The following is a 27,847-nucleotide window of genomic DNA, read 5'->3' as shown; positions in this document are numbered from 1 at the left end:
GAGTAAACACTTAAAATCTCAAATAAATATTAAAAAAACTGTGCACAAAAAAAATGCTTTATTTAGGGCTAAAGAACCATTATAATTCATCTTCCAGTACTGCTGCAGCAGATTTTTAAATTTCACATACCACAATTAAAAGCATTGGAAAAAGGAAAATTAACAATAGCTTAAAAATACAGAAATGTAAGTAATCTTTTTAGGATTTGCTTACATGTGTTTCAATTTTTCTGTAAACAAATAAATAAATAAAAGCATACAAATTATAAAGATTCTTAAACATACATCTTTTGCCCAACATCATAACAATTTATTATATTTATTTTGATTTGCTACATAAACATTTGCAAATAAAATGGCAAATATATAAAGCAAAATCAACAAGTAATAAGGATGTATATATAAGAAATTAAGTTTATTACACAACAGTAGGGAATTGTTTGTCACATTCTTTCCCGGATGACATTGCAAGCAGCACTAGATTTTAAACAATGACTCAAAGAGTCATGAATTAAAAAGAAAAAAAAAACCCTAGACTTAAAGTATTATTCTACTCTGAAACAAAGCTGCCATTTAAACTGAACCAGAGGCCCTTCAACTAAAATTTTTCAGTAAGTGAAATTCCATAATGTTTACAAAACTACAATGCTTATACAAACAACATAAAGAGTAATAATTTTTTGAGTTTTAATGAAGATTTCTAAAATGTCCCAGATTTTTTGTGTGTTCTCATATCTAAAGGAGGAAATCTGGATTTTATAATGTTTTCCTCTTAGAAAGAAGGAGAAAAAGTCCGCACTTAACTACAACTTCAGGGTATAGCTGCTAGTCCTCGGGAATGAGAAAGCATAAATACTGATGAAAACAAACTGGAAGTGTAGAAACATCTAAGTTAAACTAAATTTATACAATTCCAGTTCACACATATGATTTTGGTATAAAAAATATGTTTCTAGTTGTGCTTCTAGATGTAGGTTAGATCTACATTAGATCTAACCAAAGGAAAAATGAAATGTCATTCTTCATGGCAATCTTTCTCTCTTCTCTTTTTGAAAGCAGAGTACCTTATTAAAAAAAAAGTTTAAAAAAAAATGAAAAGGAGATGGACATGAAATGAGACTGTTTTACTTTTGAAATAGAAGACTCTACTATTGAAAACAGGATTTTATTTCCTGCACTGCAACTTGAAGGTCATTTTTTGTCTAATATAACAGTCTCTTCAAAAATATTTTCCCTCCAATAATGCTACCATTTATGTAATTTTTTAAATTAAAATAAATTCCATACTGAGTAAAGTCTTGAAATAAAATTAATACCTCACTCAAGACTAAATTACATTTAACAATAATTATTATGCTATGGGTCAATATGGATCATTGTAGATTTTCTCGTGATTTATAGTCTTTAATATTTGGAATTTATACACTTCATAGATGTTGCGCAAGAAACTCTCGATTTTCACAGTGTCATTTCATCACATATGTACTCACCCAACTGCTAAACATTGCATCCCAATCCCAAATGTTTGACAGATTTTAAGAGCGTTCCCAGTTTCTGCCTATACTTGAGACTTCCCCAACCCACAGTGGGAACTCACAAATTTGTGGAAGAGATTACTTCCAAAGGAACTCTCATCCTGAAAGAAGAGCAATGAAGTAATCCAGTAGTAAATTATATAAAAATTCCTGAGACCAGAGAGTTACCTAGAGACAGAGCTGAAACCAATGAAGGACTTGTCTGCCATTTTGCAAGAATTCATAAAATTCTACTTTTGTTCATATTCAAAACACACGCAGTCCTACTGTGGAAGATAAACCATCATATTTTAATGATATAATGATGATATAGCAGCAGCTAAATGGGTTTTCTGCCCAGCAAAGTACAGTAGAAAAGGTACAGTCTGTTCCTAGGCTGGTCAGGGACAGGTGTTACACAGAAGTCTAATTAATAGGAATTAAAAGAATATTGTATGCTGACAACCACTTCCAAGGTGAAGATAATTTTATGTAAAAAGAAACATAATATATAATTAATATATATATAAGATAACATAATTATAAACATAATTTATAATTAATATATGCATAACTAATATAATTAGTGTTCAGGTAAATGAATTTATGGCATGATGACTGTCACTGCATCTGATAATGTGGGCTTCTGCATTTAAACACTTCTGCTTTGGTTAGCACCAGATTCTGCTCTTGTTAAGATTTTGAACAGGCCTTCACTTTATGAAATCCCCTGGCTCCCCCAGGTAATTTGTTTCTTTGGGATCAATAACTATAAAAAGTATTGCCTCAGTGTGAATGAGGGTATGAGAACTGGACCCATGGCCTCTAAGTGACTCCTTTACATAAACAACATATCACATGCCGTTCTAACTACGCAAAATAATGCCACAAAAGGGACCTTTTTCTCATAATGTTGGTGAACAATTGCACTGGACGTGCAAAGCGTGTCCAGAGGAGGGCAACGAAGCTGGTGAAGGGTCTGGAGCACAAGTCTTATGAGGAGCGGCTGAGGGAACTGGGGTTGTTTAGCCTGGAGAAGAGGAGGCTGAGGGGAGACCTCATCGCGCTCTACAACTACCTGAAAGGAGGTTGTAGTGAGGTGGGTGTTGGTCTCTTCTGCCAAGTAACTAGCGATAGGACGAGAGGAAATGGCCTCAAGTTGCGCCAAGGGAGGTTTAGACTGGACATTAGGAGAAATTTCTTCACTGAAAGAGTGGTCAGACCTTGGAACAGGCTGCCCAGGGAAGTGGTTGAGTCACCATCCCTGGAGGTATTTAAAAGACGTGTAGATGAGGCCCTTAGGGACATGGTTTAGTGGGCATGGTGTGTTGGGTTGACGGTTGGACACGATGATCTTAGAGGTCTTTTCCAACCTGTATGATTCTATGATTCTATGATTCTATGGACAAAACATGCTAAATATTAATCACAGGAGAGTAAATGTGTGCAAAATCCTGCCTTTGACTAATGTACTACGTATCTCTAGTGGCAGTCATGTGAGCAGAACAAATATATTTCTCTCTGCAGTAATGAGAGGTACTTTTGTTAGATCAAAAGAAAAAAAAAAAACAAAACAAAACAGAGCACAGCAAGTTAACTGACCATTGTTTTTCAAAATTAACTATTACAAAAAAGGCTTGATATAGTTTTTTTTTATTGCAGTACCCAGATTCTCAACTGAAACACAGTTGTCTACTAGTAAAAAAAAACCCAAACATTTTAACATGCAACTTTTTTATCATATTTGCTAAGTCTGAACTTCTGTTTCTAATTAATGCAAACACATAAACAAAACAAATCAATGAAGAATCTGCATATATTCCAGCCATTTAACAAACCTTTTAAATTGCCACAGGATATGCAGACAGTTTAAAGATGATATTTGAGGACCATTGCTTGTTTAACAACTTAGGTTGACAGGGAGTCTTGATTTCTTGTACCAATCTGTTGCACTGGGGGATTTGCAAATCAACAGCAAAAAGACCTGGCTACTACCCCTGGAGAGCCCCTATGAGTGCCAGGAATCTCCACCAGTGTAACAGTGGCAGAAATAACAGAGTAACCTTCTGTGCCAATTTTTACCTACATTTCCACTCTACCCAAACATACCCTAGCATATCTGGTTTTGGTAGAAGGTGGCTGCAAAATTGCTTCATTTGTAGGGAAGGGACAAAGAAAGGGTGTGATATATCGGACGCTAAATTCACAGAAAAAGGACTGAATTATTCACACAGTAGTACATTAGTACTTGCAAAGCATGAAGCTATCTCAGATTCACTTCCCAATCATTAAAACAAATTAAAACTGTCCTGGAAGTAACTGAAGTAACTTTTTCGTTACTGAAGGAATAAATTGTTGGACTATGTCTATCCTCCTGGGACCAATTGGCAAAAGCATGCTGCGTAGCACTTGGCACTCTCTTGAGCCCCAGGTGACATCCATCTGACCCTCAGAAAAAGATTATTATGGTTTCAGTGCTCTCTTTAATTCAAAGTGTCTGAAATAATGAGTTGGCTCTAATGCAGCCCAGCAGAGTGGCATTTACATAGCATGCAAACTAGGAGTGGAACAAGGATGGGGTTGAGGGTGGTGCCATGCTGCAATGGTATTGAAAAACTTTGTGGGAAGGAGGTAGCCAAGTCACCAAAGTTTTGTCCACACTATCTCCTGGAAGAATGATCCCTGGAAGAATGATTTATAAACAAAAAATGTACGAAGACACAAAAAATGTGCCTCAGTTTCGCCACTTGGCACAGGCCAAATCCACGCCAGGCACGGTGCTAACAGTTAAGTGACATGGATGATCAGGGATCAGGGATCCAGTGCTTGAGCTTTTTTTATTCAGCAGTAAGGATATAGTCTTATTGTCTCCCCTGCAGCCTGAGTCCAAACACTGTGGAAAAAAAATTGGTCACTACTGGTTTTTAGCGTAGAAGCTAAGCAACAAAAAACCAAGCAGGGAATACTGTATAATATCATACAGTGTATGAATAACATATGCTAATTTCTGTATAGTATATATAGATATAGTAAGATATAGTAAGAAGACTTAACTTCTACACTCTGAAGGTCAAAAATTAAATTTCCTTTTCTGTGAGCAAAAGAGACTGAAGAACATGGCTTTATGAAGGCAATGCAGAACACATTAAAATATCTAAATAGAACAGGAAAAAGAGGTCTAGCAAGTTTCTTTCAACTATCAGCACTTCAAATTTGAAAATCAGAATCCCAAGAAATACGGTTCCAGACTCTCTGAATTATTATTTAAGTTCACTTTTATTTATCAAATCATGTATAGCAATAAACCTTGCCTTGCTGCCTAAAAAAATCCTGTCCTAAATACAGGTGTTTAAGGTATCCATCTTTGGGAACAGTGATGTCTCTGTTACTGCTTTCATAGGCACATGAGGTAATGATAGTGATAGCACCCTAAATCTTTCTTTGTGGAACTGCATCAGTTCTCTATTAAATGAAGGCAGAATACAACCATTTTTGTTTTAATTCACTAATTTGAATTTGTGGGACTTTTAAGTATTTACTCATTCCCAGGCTGTTAAAACATGGTTCTAATACCAAGATTTCAGAATGACAGATTTTTTTATTTTTTTAAGAGGCAAGGAATTAAAGTATGTCTACTTTATTGTGATTATTTTGTAATCACTAATAACTTTTCAAAAAATATTCTCTAGGGAAACCCACAATCATCCTTGCAAAAAACAAAATCACCTGAGAGATGATGGGGTAAATGTGATGTACATTAGTATATATTAAGTATATATTTCAGAGCAACTCTGTTCCAGTCAAACTTTCTGTTTTAAATACTTCACATAAAATAATATGCAATGATATGCAGTATTGATAGGTTTTGCTGTCTGTATTCCAATATAGATTTACCAGAGTTAAGTTCATACAACAACAGACTTGCTGTGGTACACAACCAATGCTTAGTTTAGGGTATTTCTATGCCCCTAGCTTTGCACATCAGCACATACTAACATGGACATTTAGATATGTTACATTACACAGTCATCATGATGTCAGCAATGTAGATGTTCACATTTTTAGTTCTCCCTAATCTTGCTAGTGTTAAAAATGTCACTTGAAAATATTCCTAAAGAAACATCATTTTGAAGTGTTTAAATTAATAAGTTACTGATTGTTCACATAACTCATGTTCAGTATTTGTGCAATATATGAAATGCTTACAAAACCTGATGGAGCTAAAATATATATTTAGTAATGAAAAAATAAGATAAAAAATAGTAATAACATTTGAGGCAAGATACAAGAACAGATACAGCTATAATGGATAAGAGCAAAACAGAAATAAATCATGTATCATATATTACTCCTCAGAGTTACTTTTATCAAAACAGAGATTTGAGCACATATTGTATAGCAATTGGGACTGTATTTCTACTTTATTTGTTTTGATAACTTTGTGAATTATAGTTCAAAAAATCTTTGCTCCCTCTAAGAAGTAATACAAAGAACAAAGTAGAGACAGACCACAGCTGACAAATATGGTGTTTAACTTGAAAGGAATATGACGCCAAAAAATGGAAAAATTCTCATTGGAGTCAGTGATGTCAACTTTTTATTTTGCAAGTTTGACACTCGGGCTATTTCACAGTCCTCAATTCTGAATAAGCTCTCCAGAGCTTAGTATCTGCATAATGATTGCAGATTGAAGCCCTTAGTCAATATTCACATGCAGTATATGATCCTGAGATGTCCTAAAGATCTGGGACATGGCTGGAATTATATGTCAGAGCCCCAAAAAAACAACAGTAAATTCTAAAACTATTAGACTGCATCAGAGGACAGAATCTGAAAGAAATAGGCAACCTGTATTTTGTATCTGTCTTGCAATTAAGAATATTATAATGTAAATGTAAAGAACTTTTTCATTTTATTATTTTCCAAATAGAAAAGCCTTTTGAAAAAAGAAAAAGGCTTGGAATACTCTTCTTGCAAGAACACACACTCTACTATGAGACATATTTAAATCTGCAATACACCTATATTATAAATCCCGTTCAAGTTATGTGATATTTTGAAATCTAGTTATCAAGGGTTTGTTTTTTTTTTAACTTACACATCAAATTCTTATTCTCCAGTTGGCCTCCACAAACAAATCTCTGCTCCTACCCCTTTCATGGGTGTCTTTGGGTTTCCATACAAGAAATACTGACTCTTCACTACCTACTACTTTCAGCCAGAGTAGCAAGAATACTTTCTATAATTTTGATAAGCATATGTAGAAGAAGAGGTCCTCTGCAAAAGGGGACCTTAAAGGTTTAAATTTATTTTCTGCTACTTGTTTCTTTCCCTCCCTAAATTCCGTTCTAGCAGACCTATTCTCTAGACTCCATAAAAAAGTCTATGTATCAAGAAATTATTTTTCAAGAAGATAGGAAATAATCTTTGCATGTCCTCGACAGAACCTTGAATTGCTAAACCCCTAAGAATATTGTAATAGGAGCTTCACTATAGAACTGCCTTCATTACAAAAAAAAAAAAAAAAAATTTAAAGAAAAACCTGTTTTCTGGTTTCATCCCTACACGTGCAATATTCCAGATGGTAGGTTCTCAGTTTTCCTGTTCATAGACAAGTATGTGTATGCCAATCACTTCTGATCCTGTGGGGGCCTGTGAAACAGTAGTGTCTCTATAACAAGTATTTGTTTACACAATTCAAGGAACATTATAAGAAGTATTCCAAAGCGACAAAATCATTCACGTTCATATTTGGTTTCATCAAAGTGTTTGCATTACTAGAAGGTGGTTAAATAAGGTGTGGGGGAGTTCGTTTTACAGAAAAAGAACACAACCAATTTAAGATCTTTCAAGAAGAGATTCTGAGGGCCGATCAGCATGTCTCCTGTGCCTCAGGGAAACTGCCTTTTCATAATGCCTATTTGTGCTGCTCCTTAATTAACATACCATACAATGATTTTATTATAGAGCCTGCAACTCAAATTATCCTTTTGCCTTATATTTATTTTCCTTACTATTTAATCCTGGACATCTATGAGGATTTGCCTGTTATGACCACTCCACTGTTTAGCCTTGATTTGCAACTGGCAGCCTTGTGACAACAGATGAATCTACTGGGACAGTCTGCTTCTCTCTGAAATCTAACACATGGACAGTTTATTCACGAAAGCTAACTTTGCTCCTAGAAGGCTAACCTCTCCAGGCTCTCCCTGCAGTCAGTGGAGACAGATAGGTTCCTCCAAAGATGAAACTTAGTTTCACATATGCAACCTTTCTCAATACCTTCTATCTCTTTCCATTGCTAGTCAGGAATATAATATATAATCTACAGTTTAAAGTACAGATCAGCATTTAACATTGCACTGTTATATTTGTCAATGTAGCTTTTTGTTAGTGTATAGTTCTCGTTAATCCAAAATACAGCCACCTAAAGAGATTCAGGTGTGTTTGCATATGTCTTGGTTCTTCTCATTCCTCTGGTGCTCACTCACTGAAGCTAACATGACTGAAAAGTATACTTGCTTTGCTTATCAAATCACAACACACACAGATGGACAACTTCTGAGAAAATAAGAAGGAAGAGATGAAAATTTCTGAATACTAAACTGATAACAAGAGGGACAAATCACAACACAAGCACATCTGCAGGAGTAATACCATCCTCAGAAAAAACTACGGAAATATCTCTCAACTACAGTAATTTCAGAAACTTCCTCTACAATGAAAAGGTTAGGTAATTTTCTTTCTCAGTTTCAAAACAGATTTCTACCACTTTCTTGCATAATACTTCCCATAGTGGGAAGGTCAGATTTATTAAACATGTAGCTTAAGACTTTGCTATACTGGATAGAGATCTTAAAAAACTTTCTCTTCTCTGTAACTCACCCCTCCCCCAATTTGCTTTGCTTGAGGAGGAAAAGTTAATTCTTAAAATATATTTAACTTCTTTTGGTGGCATTTGCTGAAGGAATCTTCTTTCTTACACATAGGCACTGACAATAGTAAAACAGTAAAACTGAAAGAATTTTTTATTCTCAGACTTGGCTCAAAAAACAAAAATAGGAGTCAAGTCTTCTGCAAGGCTGACATAAAGCGCAACGGGATTAGGAAATTAATAAAACATAGGGATAAATGTTCGAAGAAAAAGAGAGGGTTGACAAACAAACAGACACAAAGGTGAGGTTTGCTGAAGAAGAAAACTCTTTGAACAAAAATTTCCATTTTATGGATCCAGTTTCATTCCTAAGTTATCTGTTAGAACTTGTGGTCTGTTTGTTCTACTTTGTTAATTACAGAAATATTCTGAATATTTATGTATAATTAGAATTTCTGTTCACTTAAAGTATATCAAGGAATAAATTGATCATCATTGTTTGTACTACCCTATACTTTAATATACTCATAATAGAAATATATGGAGTATTATATAATACAAAACTACACTTACATTTAATTCCAAATCACAATCCCTAGCTCAGTTCAACGCCACATCATTGGTATGTGGTTGTACTGTTGTAGAGCTTAAGAATCCTAGTCAGGGACCTTGGATCATGAACTCATAATTGACAACACTATACAAATACATCAGAAATGCATCTGTTTCTGCCTCAGAGAACTTGAACATTAAACAAAAACCAAGAAACAACATATCAATACACAAGGATTATTGGGAGTGAAAAAAAAAAAAGTTATACAATTACTGTTGGCACTATAGGAAATTGCTTCAGAATATCAATGTCTTAACCAATATCCAGCATTACAGAAGTAGAAAAGGTACTTTGCAGTGGCACATGAGGTACTGTACCATTTGACAACCTTTGCTCTGTATATTGGCCAAAGGCCTTTCCTATTTAATTTAATTCAGCCGTAAATGAGTTTCTGATCAGTGGAATGGAGAGTCAAAGGCAGATAGTAGCAACAGGTAACCCTATCATTGTTATGTGTTCCCCAGCCAGGGAGATTGGTATGTGCTATCCACATTAGTTTGATGAGACATTGACTTGGGTGATCTAAATCAAAACTCTAACAGTAAGTATTGTGAAAGACTAATCTTAGAAGAAAACAGGAACTTCAAAAAATAAAGAAATTCTAAGTAATTCTCTGCCTGTCTAAATGTATTTTTAAAAACACATGCAAATACAAAAGATAGTTGAAGTAGTTATAGTAGTATGTTTTAAGCATAATCTTCAACCAAGTTAATTTGTATTTACTGTAAAACAGTTGTTATAAAATTGCTATATATAGTTATGAATTATATGTGTTGTAATCTGAAGGATCCTTCAGACAGAACAAATTTATCTACAATTATGACTGCTTGTCCAAGTTGAAAGACTGGTCTAGTCTAGACAGCAAGTCAAGAATGAAGCAAGTAAAAAGCAGAATGAGAACGTAAGACACTTCATGCTATATATTGTATTTGTCCTGCTTATATATCTATTTTTACAAACCACTGCTGTTAATATTTATTTGAAACACTGCCTTCAGAATCTATAGTCTTTTTCTATTTTGCTTGTGCATTACTGGCAAACTAATACCAAAAAGAACATAAAAGCATAGTTTTTTTATTTTTTTTTCTTGACCAGCTTTCTTTCATGAGTTCTAAATAATGGATTTGGGGCAATCGTATGATTCTTAGTTTAAAAAGTTTTTTTACAGCATCCTACTAATAATGTGTAGCTACTAATACATAACATGCTCCCAAATTCCTTCTATTTGGTTTGGAAATTCGCTATAAGACTATTAAATCTCTTGTTCTGTAAGTGTACTTTGACATGACGTCACAGTCTTAGCTGACACTGTCTTTTTGAGTTAGAAGTTATGAAGTAGTTTGTAGATGGAGTCAAAGCCTGGTTTGCTTGGTATTAAAATAGTGTTATCCTACAGTGTTGGGCTGTGGCAGCCACTGAACAACATAGGCTTTCTTATCTAATTTCTGCCCCCAGTATTCTTTTACTTTCTCTTGTCTGATCCCTAGAACAATTTTATGCCCGGTAAATAAGCCTAGACATCTTTTCAACAAGCAAGCTTAATAATTAGACTTCTTTTTAAAGCCAGTCTGTTTTTCTATAAGGCTTTAAGAAACCTTTGATATCACATTAAGTTATATTTTTTAGTTAAATCATTTTTTTTTCAGGTATAAAGATGAAGTACGAAACATAGCATTTACTGGAGTTCGTGAGAATTACTGTGGCTGAATTTTTTTTTTCACTTGGCAAGTGCCCTGGTAAATATTACAGGCATTTTCAAGTTCAATTCTGTGTAAAAATAAAACATCACAAAAATCTGACACAGTGCATGAGAAGAAATTAAATCAATGGTCTTAATCACTAAGGATGTTCATAATTTTTCAGATTTACCCTCAAGATCAGCTGGGGTAAACAGTTCCAGCGTAATAGAGTAAATGATAAGGCAATGACAAAAAGAATTTCTGCCTATTTCAGGATAAAATAGCAACCATTTCTTGGTTTAGCATCTGATTGCGTTCTTACTGTTCTGTGGTAGAAACCGAGTATAGAGAAGATTTTGTTGTTTGTAAGAACACTTGGTCAGTCACCATTCAAAGTGGTTGCAGTATATAATACAAGGGGAAAAAATATTACATAACCATAAAGTTAACAACAAAATTTCATATAAAATCAGCCTAATCGTTAAAACAGACTTGATAAATTGTCCATGAAGTTGTATGTTAAAAAAAAAGGAAGATGTTAATAGCTTCAACGATAAAATGGAAAAAAATATTCCAGATTAACAAGATTAGCCCATGATCTTTGATCATTTGTTAAAATAACAATCTGGATAACCCATTTAGGAAACATGAGAATTAAAAATAAGAAGAATAAGGAGTTTCCTCAGTTACTAACATTTCTTATTTCTTACAACAAACTCTAACACTATGGTCACGCGGCATGGAAATTTCAAACTAGATCTAGGTAATAAATATTAAGGCCAGGAAGAACTATCTTGTGATGTGAGGACCACTGATCTTCTGTAATTACCTTTTTAACAACTGTGATAGATAAATACATAAATAAACAGCTAAAATGCACAGATTTTATGCATGCAACCAAGCAGACATACAAAATAGGGGAAAATGAAAGTACTACATGAGTTTCCAAACCCCAGCCTAAATGTAGCTGATGGAAAATTACTGTGACAAACACACATACGATGAGCTGTGGAATTCTTCAACAAGTTAAATGACTCTGAGATTTCTTCCGAATAAGATTTCTTTCCAACACCTTCAAAAGACTGAGAAACGTCAATCTAGCAAGAAATCCTCATGTATTAGTTGTAATGAAAACTAGTACTTTTAAATAGAATTACTTGAAAAATATTTTTGTTATGGAGGTTTTGATGCCAAAATTCTGCCAAAATTCTCCACAGAAAACATTTACTTTTCAGTGGAAAACTGAACAGCAAATATTTTGTTATTTGAAGTTTCACCTCTGTAAAAAGAAAATATTGATTTGGAAATTCAGTCACCATGGCTCATTGAAGTTACAGCTTCACAGACTTTTCATTTTGTTTACACCTTTCATGAGGCACCCACTGACTAAGCAGTGATCAGTGCAGGTCCTGGATGAGGAGTATAACGGGGAATTTAATGTGGATGGAAACTCAGGCTACAGTGGAAAATAAGAGCCTGAGGCATCAAAATGAAACTTGAAGAACTGCAGCAGGAACTGCAGACAAATATTTTCTGGTGCCAATTGATGATTTCTTTTGTTTTGGTTTCAGCCCAAGACTAGAAAAAGTTTGCAGTGTTCTATTTTTTAAATAGAAAGTCTACACTTTTTGTAAAAAACTGTATAGTTGACAACTTCAAAAGTTTTGGTAAGATTCCTCTTTAACAGACTTTAAATTTGTCAGGGAAGGAGACAGATGAGCATTATGCAATTATTATTTTAAAATAAGGAAAATTGTTTAATATGCTTAATTTAGCTTTCAAAAAGAAAATAACAGGGAACTTAATGTGGTGTATAAGTGTAAAGTCCTTATATAAAAACAGGTGTTTTGGGTTGTTTTTTGGTTTCTTTGTCTGTTTGTTTGTCTGTTTGTTTGTTTGTTTCTTTTCAAAAATATAACTCCTAACTGAAATAGAAGTTTCTGGATTAGATGCAGATACTAGTATTCGAATGCTCTGATCATAAATGTCTAATCTAGTTCACCTAATTCTCAAACAAAAAAAGTCAAAAGGGTACCTCTCAGCTAGTACAGTCCTGTCAAAGAAGCGGAGATTTTCATGTGCTAATTGCATCAGCATTGGGATGGCCTGATGATATTATAACAAAAATACATGTTTTTGTTGGTGTGTCTAAAAAGGAGGATGACAGATGTGCAATATAGAAAAAGGAATCAATAGTCCAAAGCTATGGGCCTCACAAAATCAACTTTGTTGCCTAGAGTGTTCTTCAAAAACTATGAAAAAAGCAATGTCTTGAAATGAGGTGAAATGATATAACAGAATAATAACTGAAGGACCTGAAGCACTTTAATCACCTGAGTATTTTGGTGGTTTAATCACAGTGCAATATTTATGCTCCCACCAGTATCATTCCATTACATGGGGCTTTAATCTGTTTTCCTTGAGGGCAAGAGAGAGATGCCACAAGGAAAATTGTCATCCAAGCAATGAGTTCCCAAGGAGCTTTCTCCCAAGCTCCTCTCTCCCCATTACGTGTTTTTTTTATTTGATATGAAAACAGAAAGCCAGGTGCAGAGCCAATTTCTGCAATTTTGGCAACTTCACACTGACTTTCACAGAAATAGTCTTCTCACAACAGAAATCCTAAATGAACACATAAATTAAAAATATCTGCAAGAAACAAACATAATCCACTTGGAATTATTAAATGAACACATATTTCAGATGTATATTTACAATAAAAAAAAGCTACCTTAATAAATGTGACAAGTTGAAACCATATGTCCCCTCAAACTTAGGCACATTTGTTTGCAAACCTACATAAAAAAAGAAGAATTATGCAGAAAAATATTTTCTCAGAATTATTTAATGTGTACTCTGAAAGTAGTTCTAAATGAAGCAGGCAGTGCCAGTCCAACTGAAGAAATCACTTCTCAGTCCCACTATATGCAAACCAACTATGTGAAAAACGTAGAAATGAATTACCAAGAAGAAAGGAAAAACTCCTAACTGGAAGGATAACAGTCAAATTTTTAACAATCTAGATGACTTGTAAGGGGCAGATCCAAAGAAAGCTTCAACATCTAGAGAGAAAATGTAGGTGTCTCAGCTCTTTGCAAATTGAATCAGGAGCTTCAGAAGGGTGACAAAGAAGTCCGTAGGGAGCTGCCTACAGCAAATCAATTGAAAATGAGAAGTGCAGGTGCACGTCTGAAATTCTACTCCTCCAAAGCTTAGGGGGCTTTAATCAGAATTGCAGAATGGAAGGTGCAGTTCTGATCTACCTGGCGCATCTGGGGAATTGTAAACCTATGGAGATGTAATCTCATCAAACTGGGGCATGTGCTAAACTAGCTGATTCTGTGGTTAGTACTTTACTAGATGAATCTACGCCAGTCTGCACAATCCTTCATGCTGTAGCCTGGTTAGGTACAGCAAAGAATTCAGAACTCCTCCCCAAAGAAGAAATTATAGATGAAGCAAGAGTTTATGCCTAGCAGTTGCACACTTAAACAGCATTTGAGAACTGTGGGTTCTAGTTCCAGCTTGCACAATTGTACATGCATTTTATTTTTAAAAAAAACCCCATAGAATCATAGAATCATCTAGGCTGGAAAAGACTGCCAAGGTTAACCAAAGGCTGCCAAGTTCACCCTTAAACCATGTCCGTAAGCACCACATCTACACGTCTTTTAAATACCTCCAGGGATGGTGACTCAACCACTTCCCTGGGCAGCCTGTTCCAATGCTTGACAACTCTTTCAGTGAAGAAATTTCTCCTAATGTCCAATCTAAACCTCCCTTGGCGCAACTTGAGGCCATTTCCTCTCGTCCTATCGCTAGTTACTTGGGAGAAGAGACCAACACCCACCTCGCTACAACCCCTTTCAGGTAGTTGTAGAGCACGATGATGTCTCCCCTCAGCCTTCTCTTCTCCAGACTAAACAGTCCCAGTTCCCTCAGCCGCTCCTCATAAGGCTTGTGCTCTAGACCCTTCACCAGCTTTGTTGCCCTTCTCTGGAAATGGTCCAGCACCTCAATGTCCTTCTTGTAGTGAGGGGTCCAAAACTGCACACGGTATTAAGAGGTGCAGCCTCACCAGTGCCGAGTACAGGGGGACAATCACTTTCCTAGTCCTGCTAGCCACACTATTTCTGATACAAGCCAGGATGCTATTGGCTGTCTTGGTCAACCCAACAACAAACAAGCCAGAAATAAAGCTGCAAGCAAAATAAATTAAAATTACTATGCCCGCTGTGTTTTAATGTTAATGTTGCAGCTATGCATTAGATTCGCTCAAAGCATGCCTACAAGATGGGCTTCTCAGGTAACTTAAGCACCTCCTTGTCTCATTTGGAGACCAGATACTTATCTGTTGATATTAAGACAGGTATAAGTATGCAGAATAGGCAGACTTATAGATATTAATGTAATTCTGCATAAGTCCAGTCCTGAATGTCCAAATCTTCCTCAAACATGGGATTTCCAAAGGTAATTATTTCCTACAGGAACACAAATCCCACAGAAGTATTAAAGCAAAGCATGATATGAACTTTTAACTTTACGAAAATGATGTTTCACTGACATACATACCCACACTCCTGGAACTTTGTAAAAGTTCTGATTAATTGACAAACAAAATGTTGATTGAGGCCTACAAGCCCTTTGAGGTTATACTCATTTTACAGATGTTTACACCGAAGCACAGGAAGAATTTGACATTTCCACTATTTTACTTGCCCATGAATTTCCTATGAATTCAGAAGTCCTAGCTCTCACTTCTGTGTGTCATCCAATAGACAATCCTCCTTTCCTTGGGTCAACATACTCAAAAAATTAAAAACTCAAAAAGGAAAAAGAAAAAATTGGATGCAATGTACACCCTCTGACATGGGAAGTTTTTCATTTTTCTTTTATCAAGAATTCAAGATGCTGAATTAATTAAACTATTAACACATTAAAAGTAAGTGCTAAGTGTTAACAACATCAATTTAATCACTGCTGAGTCAGTTTTATTTTACACAGACTGTTGCTGTATTTTCAGCTAAGAAATTAGATAGTAATTAGAAATTACCCAGCAATTATGATCTAAGTGTGATAATTCTCTAAATGCGTTATAAAGTACCTGACAGGGTTTTGATTATACATTAGAAGTTTACTGTATCATCAGCTTAAAATCACGTCTTGTATTAAAGATACTAAAGCAACAAATGCTTTGATACAGGTGGGTCTTGGTAACTTCTAATTTCCATATTTCAGAGTTCCAGTGGGTTTTGTGTAACTCCGTATGCAAGAATGGTCATTGAAACAAGTCGGGATTGGCCAGTGTGCCACAAAATATGTGAGACAACGGCTGTTAACTGTTGAGGATCACTTTCCTGCTAGTCCATATTCAATTATTATATGAAACATTATTTTGGGAGAGTTTTGCTTTCAAGATGAGATCTTTGACAAAAAACCAAGACATTTTTGAAAATACCTTTTAAAAGACCATCAGCTGATCTCACAGAAGAAAAATGTTTTGATGTTTTTAAAAACATTCAAGTATATTTGTTAAATAAATATTCTTAGAACTATAATTCATAGGAAGCCTATTGAAATAATATCATTAATTACACTTGGGAATGACAAAAATATGTTTTGCTTCTCACCAGTATGATAATAACTTTTTTTGAGTGCAATCAACTTATCCTTATCTGCTTAAAAAGGTGATTTAATGGCTCAGGAGACTCCATTTTGGGAAACCCACAATATTTTTCATTGAATGTTGATGAAACAGAACATTCTGAATCCTCTTGTGCTGAAGGTGTATATCACAAAACAGAAAATGCATGAAAACTAATTTGTTCACTCAGATCTGTGTTGTTATGGTGGTCTTATTCCTTTGAAGTGTGTATCCTTAAAGCCATTTCAGAATTTTGTTTTTAAACTTCAGAAATCATAACTGATTTCAGAAAATGGAATTCAAAGAAAGCTTGGAAGTAATGAAAAAGCTTGCAAAATATGCATAGGAATATGAAGAATAAGTGTCACAATGAAGCATAACAACAATTTAAAAACTGGATTTAGTACACAGTTTACGTTGCTGCTCTGATATGACTAGTATACTAACATGCCTTATTTTATCTATAACTTTATGGCATTAGGTGGTTTTTATCCAAATCTCAACCACGAATCAATTAATTTTGTGGGAATCTCAATTTTCCATTTAAAAAAAAGAAAAGATAAAGCATCTAATTTTCTTAGTAGCAGGGGAACCCTGAGAAAAGTTGCCTGAGAATAATCTGTAATCTCAAAGTTCAGACGAGAAATGAAGAGAACCTCAAATACATTACTTTGTAATAGTTGATGTTCAAGCTATCCATTTTTTTCTAATCTGAAACATGATTTCTGAACACAGAGTTGGCAAACTGTAAGGTATTTTAGAACAGGATTGACATTCTTTGTGAAAGCACTTTTGGATTTCCCAGCGTAAGGAGCAAACAGTTGAAATGTTCTGGGCAAGAGATTTTCTTTAGAGCATATTCAATCACATTAAAGGATAATTTCTGCTTCTTACTAATAACCATGAACAACTCTGAGGAGCATCGCTGCCTCTGGAATACACAAGCAGTTATGAAAATACTCCAACTCCAATACAAGGAACACTTTTACCTGTAGGCAGAGTCTCTTGCTTCTGCAATTAAACACTTAAGTTCTGCTTCTTCCTTTAGAGTCTATTTAGTACTACTGTATTTTGTAAAATAGAGTTCTCCAAAGTATGTGAAGTACCTTTCAGACAAGAGAATGTTTTTTCCCAAGTGAAGTTCAGGTGCTGTAAAGCATGCAGTATAATTCTGCTTTGTGGCTTCATACTTCCTTGAATGCTATGATTCAGCTACATCAGGTATTCTCAGTCATATCTCTAAAATTTTATTTTAAAGGACTGACTAGATAGATAGAGACTGTCAGAAGTTCATTAGCTTTAAGTTACTGATAGTGTCAAAGCACTTTTTTGTGGCCAAAAGAAACTTGGGCTTCAGTCTGCCCTGTTACCACTGTTTGCCTTACAGTGACTGAAACAAGTCACAGACGAGATTACCATGCTGGAGAGGTACCTTCCACAGTGCAGTCCCACCCCATACTTCTGTCTGAGGCATGAAAATCCTAATAATATTTTGTTTTCATCTATTCTACATTATTTTATCTGCAAACTGCTCTTGATCACTAGTGAATAATTTAAATTGATGACATGAAAATATTTTTGTATATCTGAATTGATGTAGTACAGCTGTTAAGACTGCTTGGATTTGACAGCATAAAATAGTTGTTAAACTAAATCAATGAAATTTTCATTTAACAGTCAGGTAAATTAAACAAGAGAAATTTGCTGTTCATAACTGTCTAATCTTTTTAATAAACAGGTTTCTGTTTCAGACAGTATTCTGGTATACATACAGCCTAATAGCATATTCCAGGCTCTGAAGACTCCCTTTTTTTCTTTTTATTTTTATCTTCTGTTTACTTTCATAAAAGAATAAACTTATTCTATTTGTTCTTAATTGTATTTACCTCAGATAACTCACAGATTTATAAAAGGCAGCTTAGAAAATAAGACACCCAAAAAGAAAAGGTTCTGTGATTCAAAAAAAGAATATTTCCATTTGAGTCTATACATGTTTTTCTTTCTCTCTTCACAAGATTGAAACGAGTTTCATAACAGTACATTTAACTTACACATTTAAATGAAAACTACAGTGGCATTACAGTGTTCATAATAGACTTAGTTAGCATTATCATGAATTTTTTTGTTTCTTATATTATATAGTAGCACATTTGCATAATAGTCCATATGTTGGGAAGCTTGCTTAGAGACTGCTACTCCCATCTCAGTCTGCAGAGATTAGACAAACAGCTCCTACATCTCAGGAGCATTCCCCAATCACTGGGATGAATTCACGTTCCCTTTGCTTGCTCTCTTGCCAGCCTTATAGAATCATAAAATCATAAAGGTTGGAAAAGACCTCTAAGATTATCGAGTCCAACCGTCAACCCAACACCACCATGCCCAATAAACCATGTCCCTAAGCACCACATCTACATGTCTTTTAAATACCTCCAGGGATGGTGACTCAACCACTTCCCTGGGCAGCCTGTTCCAAGGCCTGACCACTCTTTCAGTAAAGAATTTTTTCCTAATGTCCAATCTAAACCTCCCTTGGCGCAACTTGAGGCCATTTCCTCTCGTCCTATCGCTAGTTACTTGGCAGAAGAGACCAACACCCACCTCGCTACAATCTCCTTTCAGGTAGTTGTAGAGCGCGATGAGGTCTCCCCTCAGCCTCCTCTTCTCCAGACTAAACAATCCCAGTTCCCTCAGCCGCTCCTCATAAGACTTGTGCTCCAGGCCCTTCACCAGCTTCATTGCCCTTCTCTGGACATGCTCCAGCACCTCCATGTCCTTCTTGTAGTGAGGGGCCCAAAACTGGTGAGGTGCGGTACTCTAATGATAAAATATATTTGCCATATCTTAATTTGTTGGTTAACAGCAATGCCATCTATACTGTGTGTTCTCACAGACTGCCATAAAATTACAGAGAATTCAGAAAACAAAATCAAAATTATTTCCTTGATATATGAAACTACAAGAAAAATGAACTTCACTAAAAGGTATTATGCAGATGTCGTCAATAGACCCTTTGTGAATTATTGACCAAAAATATTTTCATAAAGATTTCTATTACAGGTGCTAAAATTTTAAAATTAAATACCTAGATTATCTTCTGTTCCAAAAGGTCAGTAGTCCTTTACTATTTTTGCTGATTATCAAGACAATATAATCATTATGAAGACACTCATTTTTAGAAACAAGCATGTTTGGGAGACATCATAAGATAGGAAAAAACATCAGTACCAGAACCTGCTAATTTACAAAAAGGGCTATGCTTGCAAAATAATGACAGGGTGATTTGGAGGTAATAGGTGGAAGTAGAAAAAAGTGGAAATGTGAAATATACAATGGAAAAGCAAAGGAACATATGAAAAACTGTGTTTATGTGAATAATCAATATTCTGTATACAATTAAAAAGAATGCATTAATAACTCTGCATAAAGGAACACTTGAGGCTGGTTAAGAAGCAGTTTGCCAGAAGGCTGTATAGGAGCAAGGAGATATCGTCTTTAAGCACCAAAGACATCAGATCCCAGAAAAGAGGATTTACATAGTTCAGAGACTCCCTGGCTAATCCAGTAAAAGTCTGCGGTGGGAATCACAGTCAGCTGCACTAAATGGCTGCCTACAGGGAGAGTCATCAAGGCTACCTCCTTTTTTTCACAGAATGCCCCTTGAAGGCAATGGCAACTAAACAACACTCTTGGTGACTGTGAAACTGTAGTCTGTGTTGGGAAACAGACGGGAGTTTGAAAAGAATAGCTTAGACTTAAGTGGGACAGAACTGAAAGCTTCTCAAACTATATTCGGAGCTCAGGTAACACTGGGAATTCTGAACAATGATTTACCAATTTTGTCAGCTGAAGAACAACTCAAGAGATAAGCATGTGACAAGCTGAAGCTAAGACTACATTCTATATTTGTTTTATTAAATACCTGTTTCTGTCATCCTAACCTTAAGATCTTACCAATGCAAGTTTTTTACTGTTTTATTTATAAGCCTGTCTGATATTGTGAGGTGAACCATGATTCAAACAAATCAGAGGTATGTAGTATGAATAAAATTTCTTAGGAACCGATATTCCAGAACATTTTTAAACTCAATGGGAATTAAGTTTTTTCTGCAAGTCTGCTAGGGACTAGTGTAGGAAGAACATAAAGATGGATGTTTTAGATAATAGCAAACGCTCGTCTATTCCAGAAGTGTGTCTCTCAGAAGGAGATGACTAGGCAATGTGAATGTAGGGCAAACATTTATGGTACTTCACCTATACTTGCTCAGCTTCCACCATGTTTTGGTTTAGGAATGTCATGAGCCAGAGGTGATCCATGTGTTTTACTAAACAAGCAATAGATTCTTTTTTTATGACATTTCTGAGCCTCCACTGAACCCATGTAAACTTTTGGTATCCAAAGAATTTGGGATTAGGAGTTCCAGAGCCTCACATCACACACACTGCATGAAGAATCACTTTATTTGGTTTGTTCAGAACTGATCACCAGGTAACCTGACCTTAAGGTAAGTTGACCTAATGTCTTATTAATACTTTTTTTTTTTAAATGTTCTCTTGACTATAAGCTTGCTTAGTGTGAGAGTGGTATTCACAGCTGCTGAATTTGGGAAAGAGTTCCTTTCAGCAGATAGATACTGATTTAGCAAGGTGGCAATGACTAAACCATGGCTCCTTCCAGCCACCTTAATTCTGAACAAAATTCCACAGTGTCAGACTTAATAGACTGTCATTCACACAACTCCTGGAAGATGTACCACAGTTCCTCCTTTCTCAAGCTATACATAAAAGAAGAAAGAAGTTGTACACTCCCTCACCCCATCTTTCACCTGTATGACCAAGCAGTGGAGAAAATAGCCTGGAACTGTCTCTACACCTTCCTTCTAATTGGGAACAAAGACCTGCACCTCAGTTGCCTATTAAGCATATGGGAGATAGAAAGGAGGAGGAAGGGAGCGTACATTTTCTGTCAATCATCAGTGAAGGAGGAAAGAAATATAAGCTTTTTGAGGCAGGGGGAGACAGTGGAAGAATCACGCGCATGCAAGTACTGAATAAGTTGAACAGTTTCATATGGTAAGCCTTGGAAATAGTATCCATTTCATTGCTGGTAATACTGAACTTTCAAAACATTTATTCCTAAAAAAGTAATGCTTTAATAAAATGTATTAATTTTGTACTATTACTTTTCATTTCTTTTTGGTTTTTAGTTCTTAAATGCAAATATCAAGATTTAGTGTATTTTGATATAGGCACAAATTCACATAGCACAGATGTCATGCAAATATGTTGAAAATATGTTTTATTTTGTTACAATGCAATCAAAACTTAGGATATATTTAGAATGTGTTTAATGCCTTGTTAAGCTATGTACCTGGTTACACATGAGCTTTCCCTATTATTCATCTGAAATGACTGCAGAAAAGCCTAGTCAAGAGAATTTACGGGCTACTTCAGGCTGAAATTTGGAAAAAAGCCTGTATTGTATATTCATTAATCAATGAGAGTCCTTCTTTTTACAGTCTTGTTTTGTGCCCAATACTGAAATTGGATCTGTTAAGGGGGAATCTTCTAATTCATAAAGAGCTCTACTGAAATTACTTAAGTTCAGCCTACGTATTTTATTCATAACATTTCATCTCACAAGTTCTAGATAGCCACAGTTGTCATCTGAACCACGTTGCATCTGTGGAATTTCATATGTTACTGCAAGTTTCTCACTAAGTAAAACAGAGTCACAGACATATATGTATTTAAAGGGACCTAAAATCTAAATCTCATCTGAGTCTCCAAGTCAGTCTTTGGACAGGCATTTTTCAATCTGAGGTGAATCTTATACTCACTAAAGAGTGAGTATAAGAAAACACATTCTGCAGTAATGCAAACAGAAAGTATAGTAGGAAGCAGTCCTGTAGATAACCATTAAAATGCCATGAATTTAATGAAAAACCTTTTTTGCAAGATTGTGAGGAATTAACTTCTTTTGATCTATATGGCTGCACGTCAATAACAGAAACTTTAAAGTCAGTAACTTGGTAGGTAATTGAACAGATAAGGACAGATAGATTCACTACCGAAAAATATTTTAAAGATTAGTTTGGCAAAAGCAAGATACATCATGTTGATTTCAGCTGGTGACTGTGGTGTAAATGCATTCACAGTATACAGTACTCACAGTACTCACAGTACCAGTTGTTAAAGACTGAAACTGGCAATAGAGGTTTGCACGACAAAGAAAACAACATACTCAACTATAGATACAAATTAGTTCTAAATTTCTCTATAATAAAACCTGCTAAGTGAGCAGTAATACCTTCAAACTTCACTGTTTTGCTAGACATTATGTAACTTGAAATTTTTCTACAACAAGGAGTTCTCTTGACCCTCTAATTAATTAGTTTGATTGCTACTTTTATTTTTATTCTTTTCTAAGCCTGCTGGTAGCAGTGAATTTCTTGTGAAGAGCACAGAATGGAATAAAAAGGCTGGACTGAACTAATGTCTTGGAGGAAGGGAAAAACATTTGCAATTTATAAATGTATTCAAAAGACTGTTACAAAACTTTACAATTTAATTATTGGAAGATTATAGAACTGCTTCAGTGCTTCTGTACTGCGTTAAATAAACTGTACGTGCAAGGAGTAATAAATGAAATTGTTAATTTCAGTGCATCCTTAGGGAATAGTAAGGGGGGGGGGTTAGAGCTCCAAATGGATTTGAGTTTATATACAGTAATAAATCTTAACTACATTGTTAATTAACCCTGCCTCAAGCCCCTTTTTACCTTAGGAGTTGAAAGACACAGTGCCTGTTAGGATAACTCACCATTCATATTCTTAAAGATGTTTAGGACTGGGAGGATTTGCCGATAATAGGGCACCAAGGCCTCCCCTACCATGTCAGCTGACACCACCAGGTGCTGGAGGACTTTCAGCGTGATGCAGATGACCTGTCGGTTACGAAGGCTCAGTGCATCTGTGATGTAGAAAGAACAACAGGCAGAAAGCAGAATTAATTTCTAAAATGTAGAGGGAGGGGGAGGAGTCCTCTAATGGACAAATTTAATTAAACTGTACTCTGCTGGGGATTGTAAGTGGGCCTTTATTAGCCCAGCTTTGAAAGATCCCAAAGATGGATTGCAGTCCTGATGTTATAAAACACTGCCTTGTCTGATTGTTATTTGTTCCCACAATTTGTGCTGACTCTTCAGTAACCCAAAGAATGCAGCTTATTATTCCCTCATGCTGCCTGTGTAATACTGGCGTGGTCCAAACAAATAAAAAATAAATGTTCAGTAAGTACCATGTGGGGCCAATGGAACTGTACAACTGCAAGACAACCTGCAAAGGTTGACAACAGATACATTCTAGTGCAACAATCAGTGTTTGTATGTTTGTACTCATTTATTTCACGATCATTTTATTCATTCAACTAACAATTCCTACTATTCTGAGAATCAGTACAATGAAACAAATGTTTACAGGAAAAAAACCCACACAGAAAAACCTTGTAGGCTTTTATTGAAAGATAAACATTCTAGGAAAAGAAAAAAAGATTTTGTCTTGCTTACTTAGATTTTTCTCTCAGCTTTTCAAGCTTCTAATCTTATGACACCAAGACATTTCATAAATACCTTTTGTTTCTCTTCTCTTTTAATTTTACTAAAAGCAAGTACTTTGCATTCTGTTTTGTAATTAAAAATGAGTCATGCTTGAAATATATAATTTTTTTTTTCTTGCAAAATCCCTCTAGTTATAAAACCTCCTCTGAAATTATGCAGCTGGAAGCAGTTGTCAAATTTGGTATGCTATTATATATGGACTAATTCTCCAGTGTTCTGCCCACTTACATAGACGTTTAAATCATTGCACTGGGAAAGCAAAAACCATAAAAGATAAGCTCATGTTTAATGCTACATGTTTTATAACCACAGAAGTATATAAATATGTGATTCAACATAACATAATATAAGTATAAGCACTTGGAAAAAATTATAGTAAAGAACATACCAAAATTTGAAAAGGAGCTACCAACAACTTCTTCAAGAACTGCCTCTTCACACTGAAGTAATAGGATTCAGTATTTCTGGCACTAAGTTTTGTCAGTGCACAGGAATCCTGTTTCATAGGGAATGAATAGTATTCTCACACAGGAACAATGTCAGTTTTTCCATCTCTTTAAGCAAATGCACTGTGCCCCACCCGCTTCTGCTTCTTATCGCATGCCTGCCGAGTGTTAAAAATCAGAGCTAAAGCTCCGAAGCAAGGGCAAGGCAGATTTGTTGTGGTACTGTGTAGAGACAACTCTTGAAAATCAATCAGTAAGTAACCTCCCTTCATGCCTCTTTGCATGCTTATGAACAGCATGCTAAAACTACTGTTAAACAACAGAGTTAGAGAGTCCAAGGTATAAAGGTACTGTATACATAGGGTGCATCATAGGGTGATTCCAAGTTCAAAAAATGTTGTTAAATGATAATACAGACGGAATTCCATACTTCTTATTTGCCAGTCCCTACTGTAATCATCAGGCTACACCTAATTTCATATTGTCTCTGAGCACATTAATGTGTGGACAGGAAGTCCATCAATACAGCATGGTCATACTGAGTTCCAGCAAAGAGGTCAGCTATTCCAAACTATGCTTTCATGGGTAGATGTTCTAAGGTTGCTTTAGGAGAAAGAGACCCCCAGATACAATTTTAAAGATTAGGTCCAAATCCCAGGCAGGAAATTATTCTTTTACAGAGGAAGAGGCATTATCCATTTTCTTAAAGGAGTGACCGGAAAAGGAAGCTCTGGGGTTCCAACATGTAGGTTTATTCATTACTAAGTTGTCATACACAGAAATAGTAGCTAACTAAATTATCATTAACACTAATTATTAATTAACATTAATTATTTCAAGTACAATAATTACTAGTTATTGATACAAACATGAATGAATATTTGTATTCATTTGTATGAATGAATTCATACAAACATGAATAAAATGAATAAAATTAATTATTCATACGAACACTAATCATTAACTTAAGGGACATAAAAATTAATCCATGACAGAAATCACAGCTTCTTAATCCTTAACCAACAAATTGTACCCACTTCCAGGAATAGTTCTTCCTGATTGTAGAACCTGTCCTAGAGAAAGAGAGACCTTATTTTTAGGCATGCAGACGGTGTCATGTCAGTGGAAGTGGCTGTCCAACCACCCCTAGGAAGAACTTTTTTCTGCAGATGGTGACTCCCAAAGGTTTTCACAGTTTCCTGTTTTCAGAGTTCTGTCTTGTGCAAAGACAACCCTGGTTTGAGTGGAAGCCAAGACTGTCCTGATAAAGGTTAATTCCTTAATAAAGTCAAGAGTGTGAATTATGCCTCATGACTGAGAAGGCATTCCAATGAGTGCAGCAAACTGAATACACACTGAATTCAGAAGAATGTTTTCAAAGAACAGCTCATCATAGAACCTGTCATGCAATTTTCCTTACATCTGCGTTGTGCTGTAGGGGTGCTTGCTGGAACTTTAAACAGTAGTACTGGCATTTGTTTCATCTGCCTGCTAGAAAATCAGCTGGATACTTGTCCAAAAATGGGAAACCCATCCTCCATTTGACACACAAAACAAAAGACAGAATTTGGATCAAGATTTTGAGTGCTAAAGTGATGGATACGGTAGAATCAAACAGACTGCAGAATTTGAGCCTGAAGCCTGCAGAAATCTGCAGTGTGTGTTAGGAAAACACTTGTAAATATTAAAAGTAAGATCAAATTGACTGCAGAACTGTTATTATTATTATTAAATATTTGGACTGTGCCATGCATAGCAGTCAACCAGCTCTTGGCTTGATTATATTAGGCACTGTATAAACATTTAATTAGAGACAGTCCCTGCCCCAAGGATACGTCAATTTCAAACATATGTTTATATTTTAAAAAATCTGGTAATTATTTTCTGTGTACTACCATCACTGCAGACCATTCTCCCACATGAATCACAGGAAGAAAATTTTAATGCAGTATATGAAATAAGTACATTTCAACATTTTGAAAAATGTCAGTGATATCCGGAGGTTAACAGAAATGGAAGGAAGTACTAGTATCCTTACACAGGAATAAAGCAGACCATTTAAAATTCTTAGCACAGTACAGCTACATATCCCTAAAGAAGGAAACATACATAATATCCAAAGTATTCCAATTTAAAAGCATGCTAGGTTGTTGCCTCTTGACCTAGAAGTTTGCTGTAAGACGTGGATCTTCACAATAACAGCAAAGTGAATGACTGGTTTGCTTCTTGGTTAAAGATACCTTTCCACTCCCTAAAGGGTTTTTAGACGACTTCTCTCCCTCAATGGTATATATTTCCCTTTTTGTCATGTAGTCTACATGTAATGCATTGTATAATTCTTTTAAACAGCAACTTTGAAAAAAAACCCAACCCAATAAATTGATTCTGTTGCTTGGTAGTTCCGATGTTTTCTCCTTTAATGGTACATAAATGTGGCAATTTTGCTTATGATGAGGATACACACTTTTCCAGGACACTCTCCAGCTTAAATAATTGCTCAATGCAAGTATAGAATGAAGTATTTACTTCAAACATATTTTATTTTGTACTGTGACAGGTTTTCCAAACAAGAATTTTCTGAAGTTCATCATAACTTTCTTAAATAAAAGAGAATTTTAAAATGTTAGTAGGTTAAATATCCGGTGTAAAAGCTCAGTATCTGAGTCAGCTCTGTGTTTCTACCATCCAAAGACACAGTAACAGTTAATTATGACATTTGAAAGCATATTTGAAACACTGAACATTTTTGGGATGGAGGTTTTTCACAGTGCTGTTTATTAAAGCTTGTTAGCAATGAGCTGATATACAATACCAATTCATTGACAGCTTCAGTGAATTTTTTTTTTCATTAAATTTTATTGGCAGTTGATGTAAATTTAGAATTTTCTTTCATTAATTTTCTTTAAGAGCAGACACTTTTCTTAAGATATATGCCACTTGTTTGTTTATCCATTTAGATAGAAGCAGCTTACATATGAAGCAATAGAAATTATTATTTTAAAACATTAAAGTCTTTTCCTTGAGTAACACTTCTAACATCTCAAAGAAAAAGACCTAGAAGCTAAGAAGTTGATATTTTTTATTTTTATATTTTATTTTTATGTGGCAGTTTGGAAAACCTTATCTTAGTCTCAGATGTTGCCTATAATAGAAGACACAGTTCCCATCTTTGGGATTGATACATTTTATAAGCCAGGAAATATGACAGCATTTCTCCCAGTATACAGTGGATCTTTTCCATGACACAATGTATTTTCACAGAAAAGATCAAATCAGAACATTCTTCCCCAGATAGAACATTGATAGCCTAAAGTTTACAGAATCAAATCAGATTCATCAACTTAAAGTTATTCGATTTAATTCTGTTTAATTTGCACTGGCCTTTAATTATATTCAACCCCTTTTTCAAATACACCTGTGAATCTATGTTTAGAAATGCACTGACAGTTTCCATTTTCT

At 35.2% G+C, this 27,847-nt stretch overlaps 1 protein-coding gene across 1 annotated transcript in view; it reads right to left on the bottom strand.

Annotated features, from left to right (window-relative positions):
• PACRG (parkin coregulated) overlaps positions 1-27,847 on the bottom strand; it is a 261,585-nt gene that overhangs the window by 79,931 nt on the left and 153,807 nt on the right. The window contains exon 5 of the mRNA XM_075146291.1: positions 23,147-23,296. Coding sequence (XP_075002392.1) covers positions 23,147-23,296 — 150 coding nt within the window. The remainder of the gene's footprint in view (positions 1-23,146; positions 23,297-27,847) is intronic.

This window comes from Calonectris borealis, chromosome 3 (genome assembly GCF_964195595.1).
Source record: "Calonectris borealis chromosome 3, bCalBor7.hap1.2, whole genome shotgun sequence".
Lineage (NCBI taxonomy): Eukaryota > Metazoa > Chordata > Aves > Procellariiformes > Procellariidae > Calonectris > Calonectris borealis.
The sequence above is the reverse complement of the archived record's forward strand: the minus strand, read 5'-3'. Positions and strand labels throughout refer to the sequence as shown.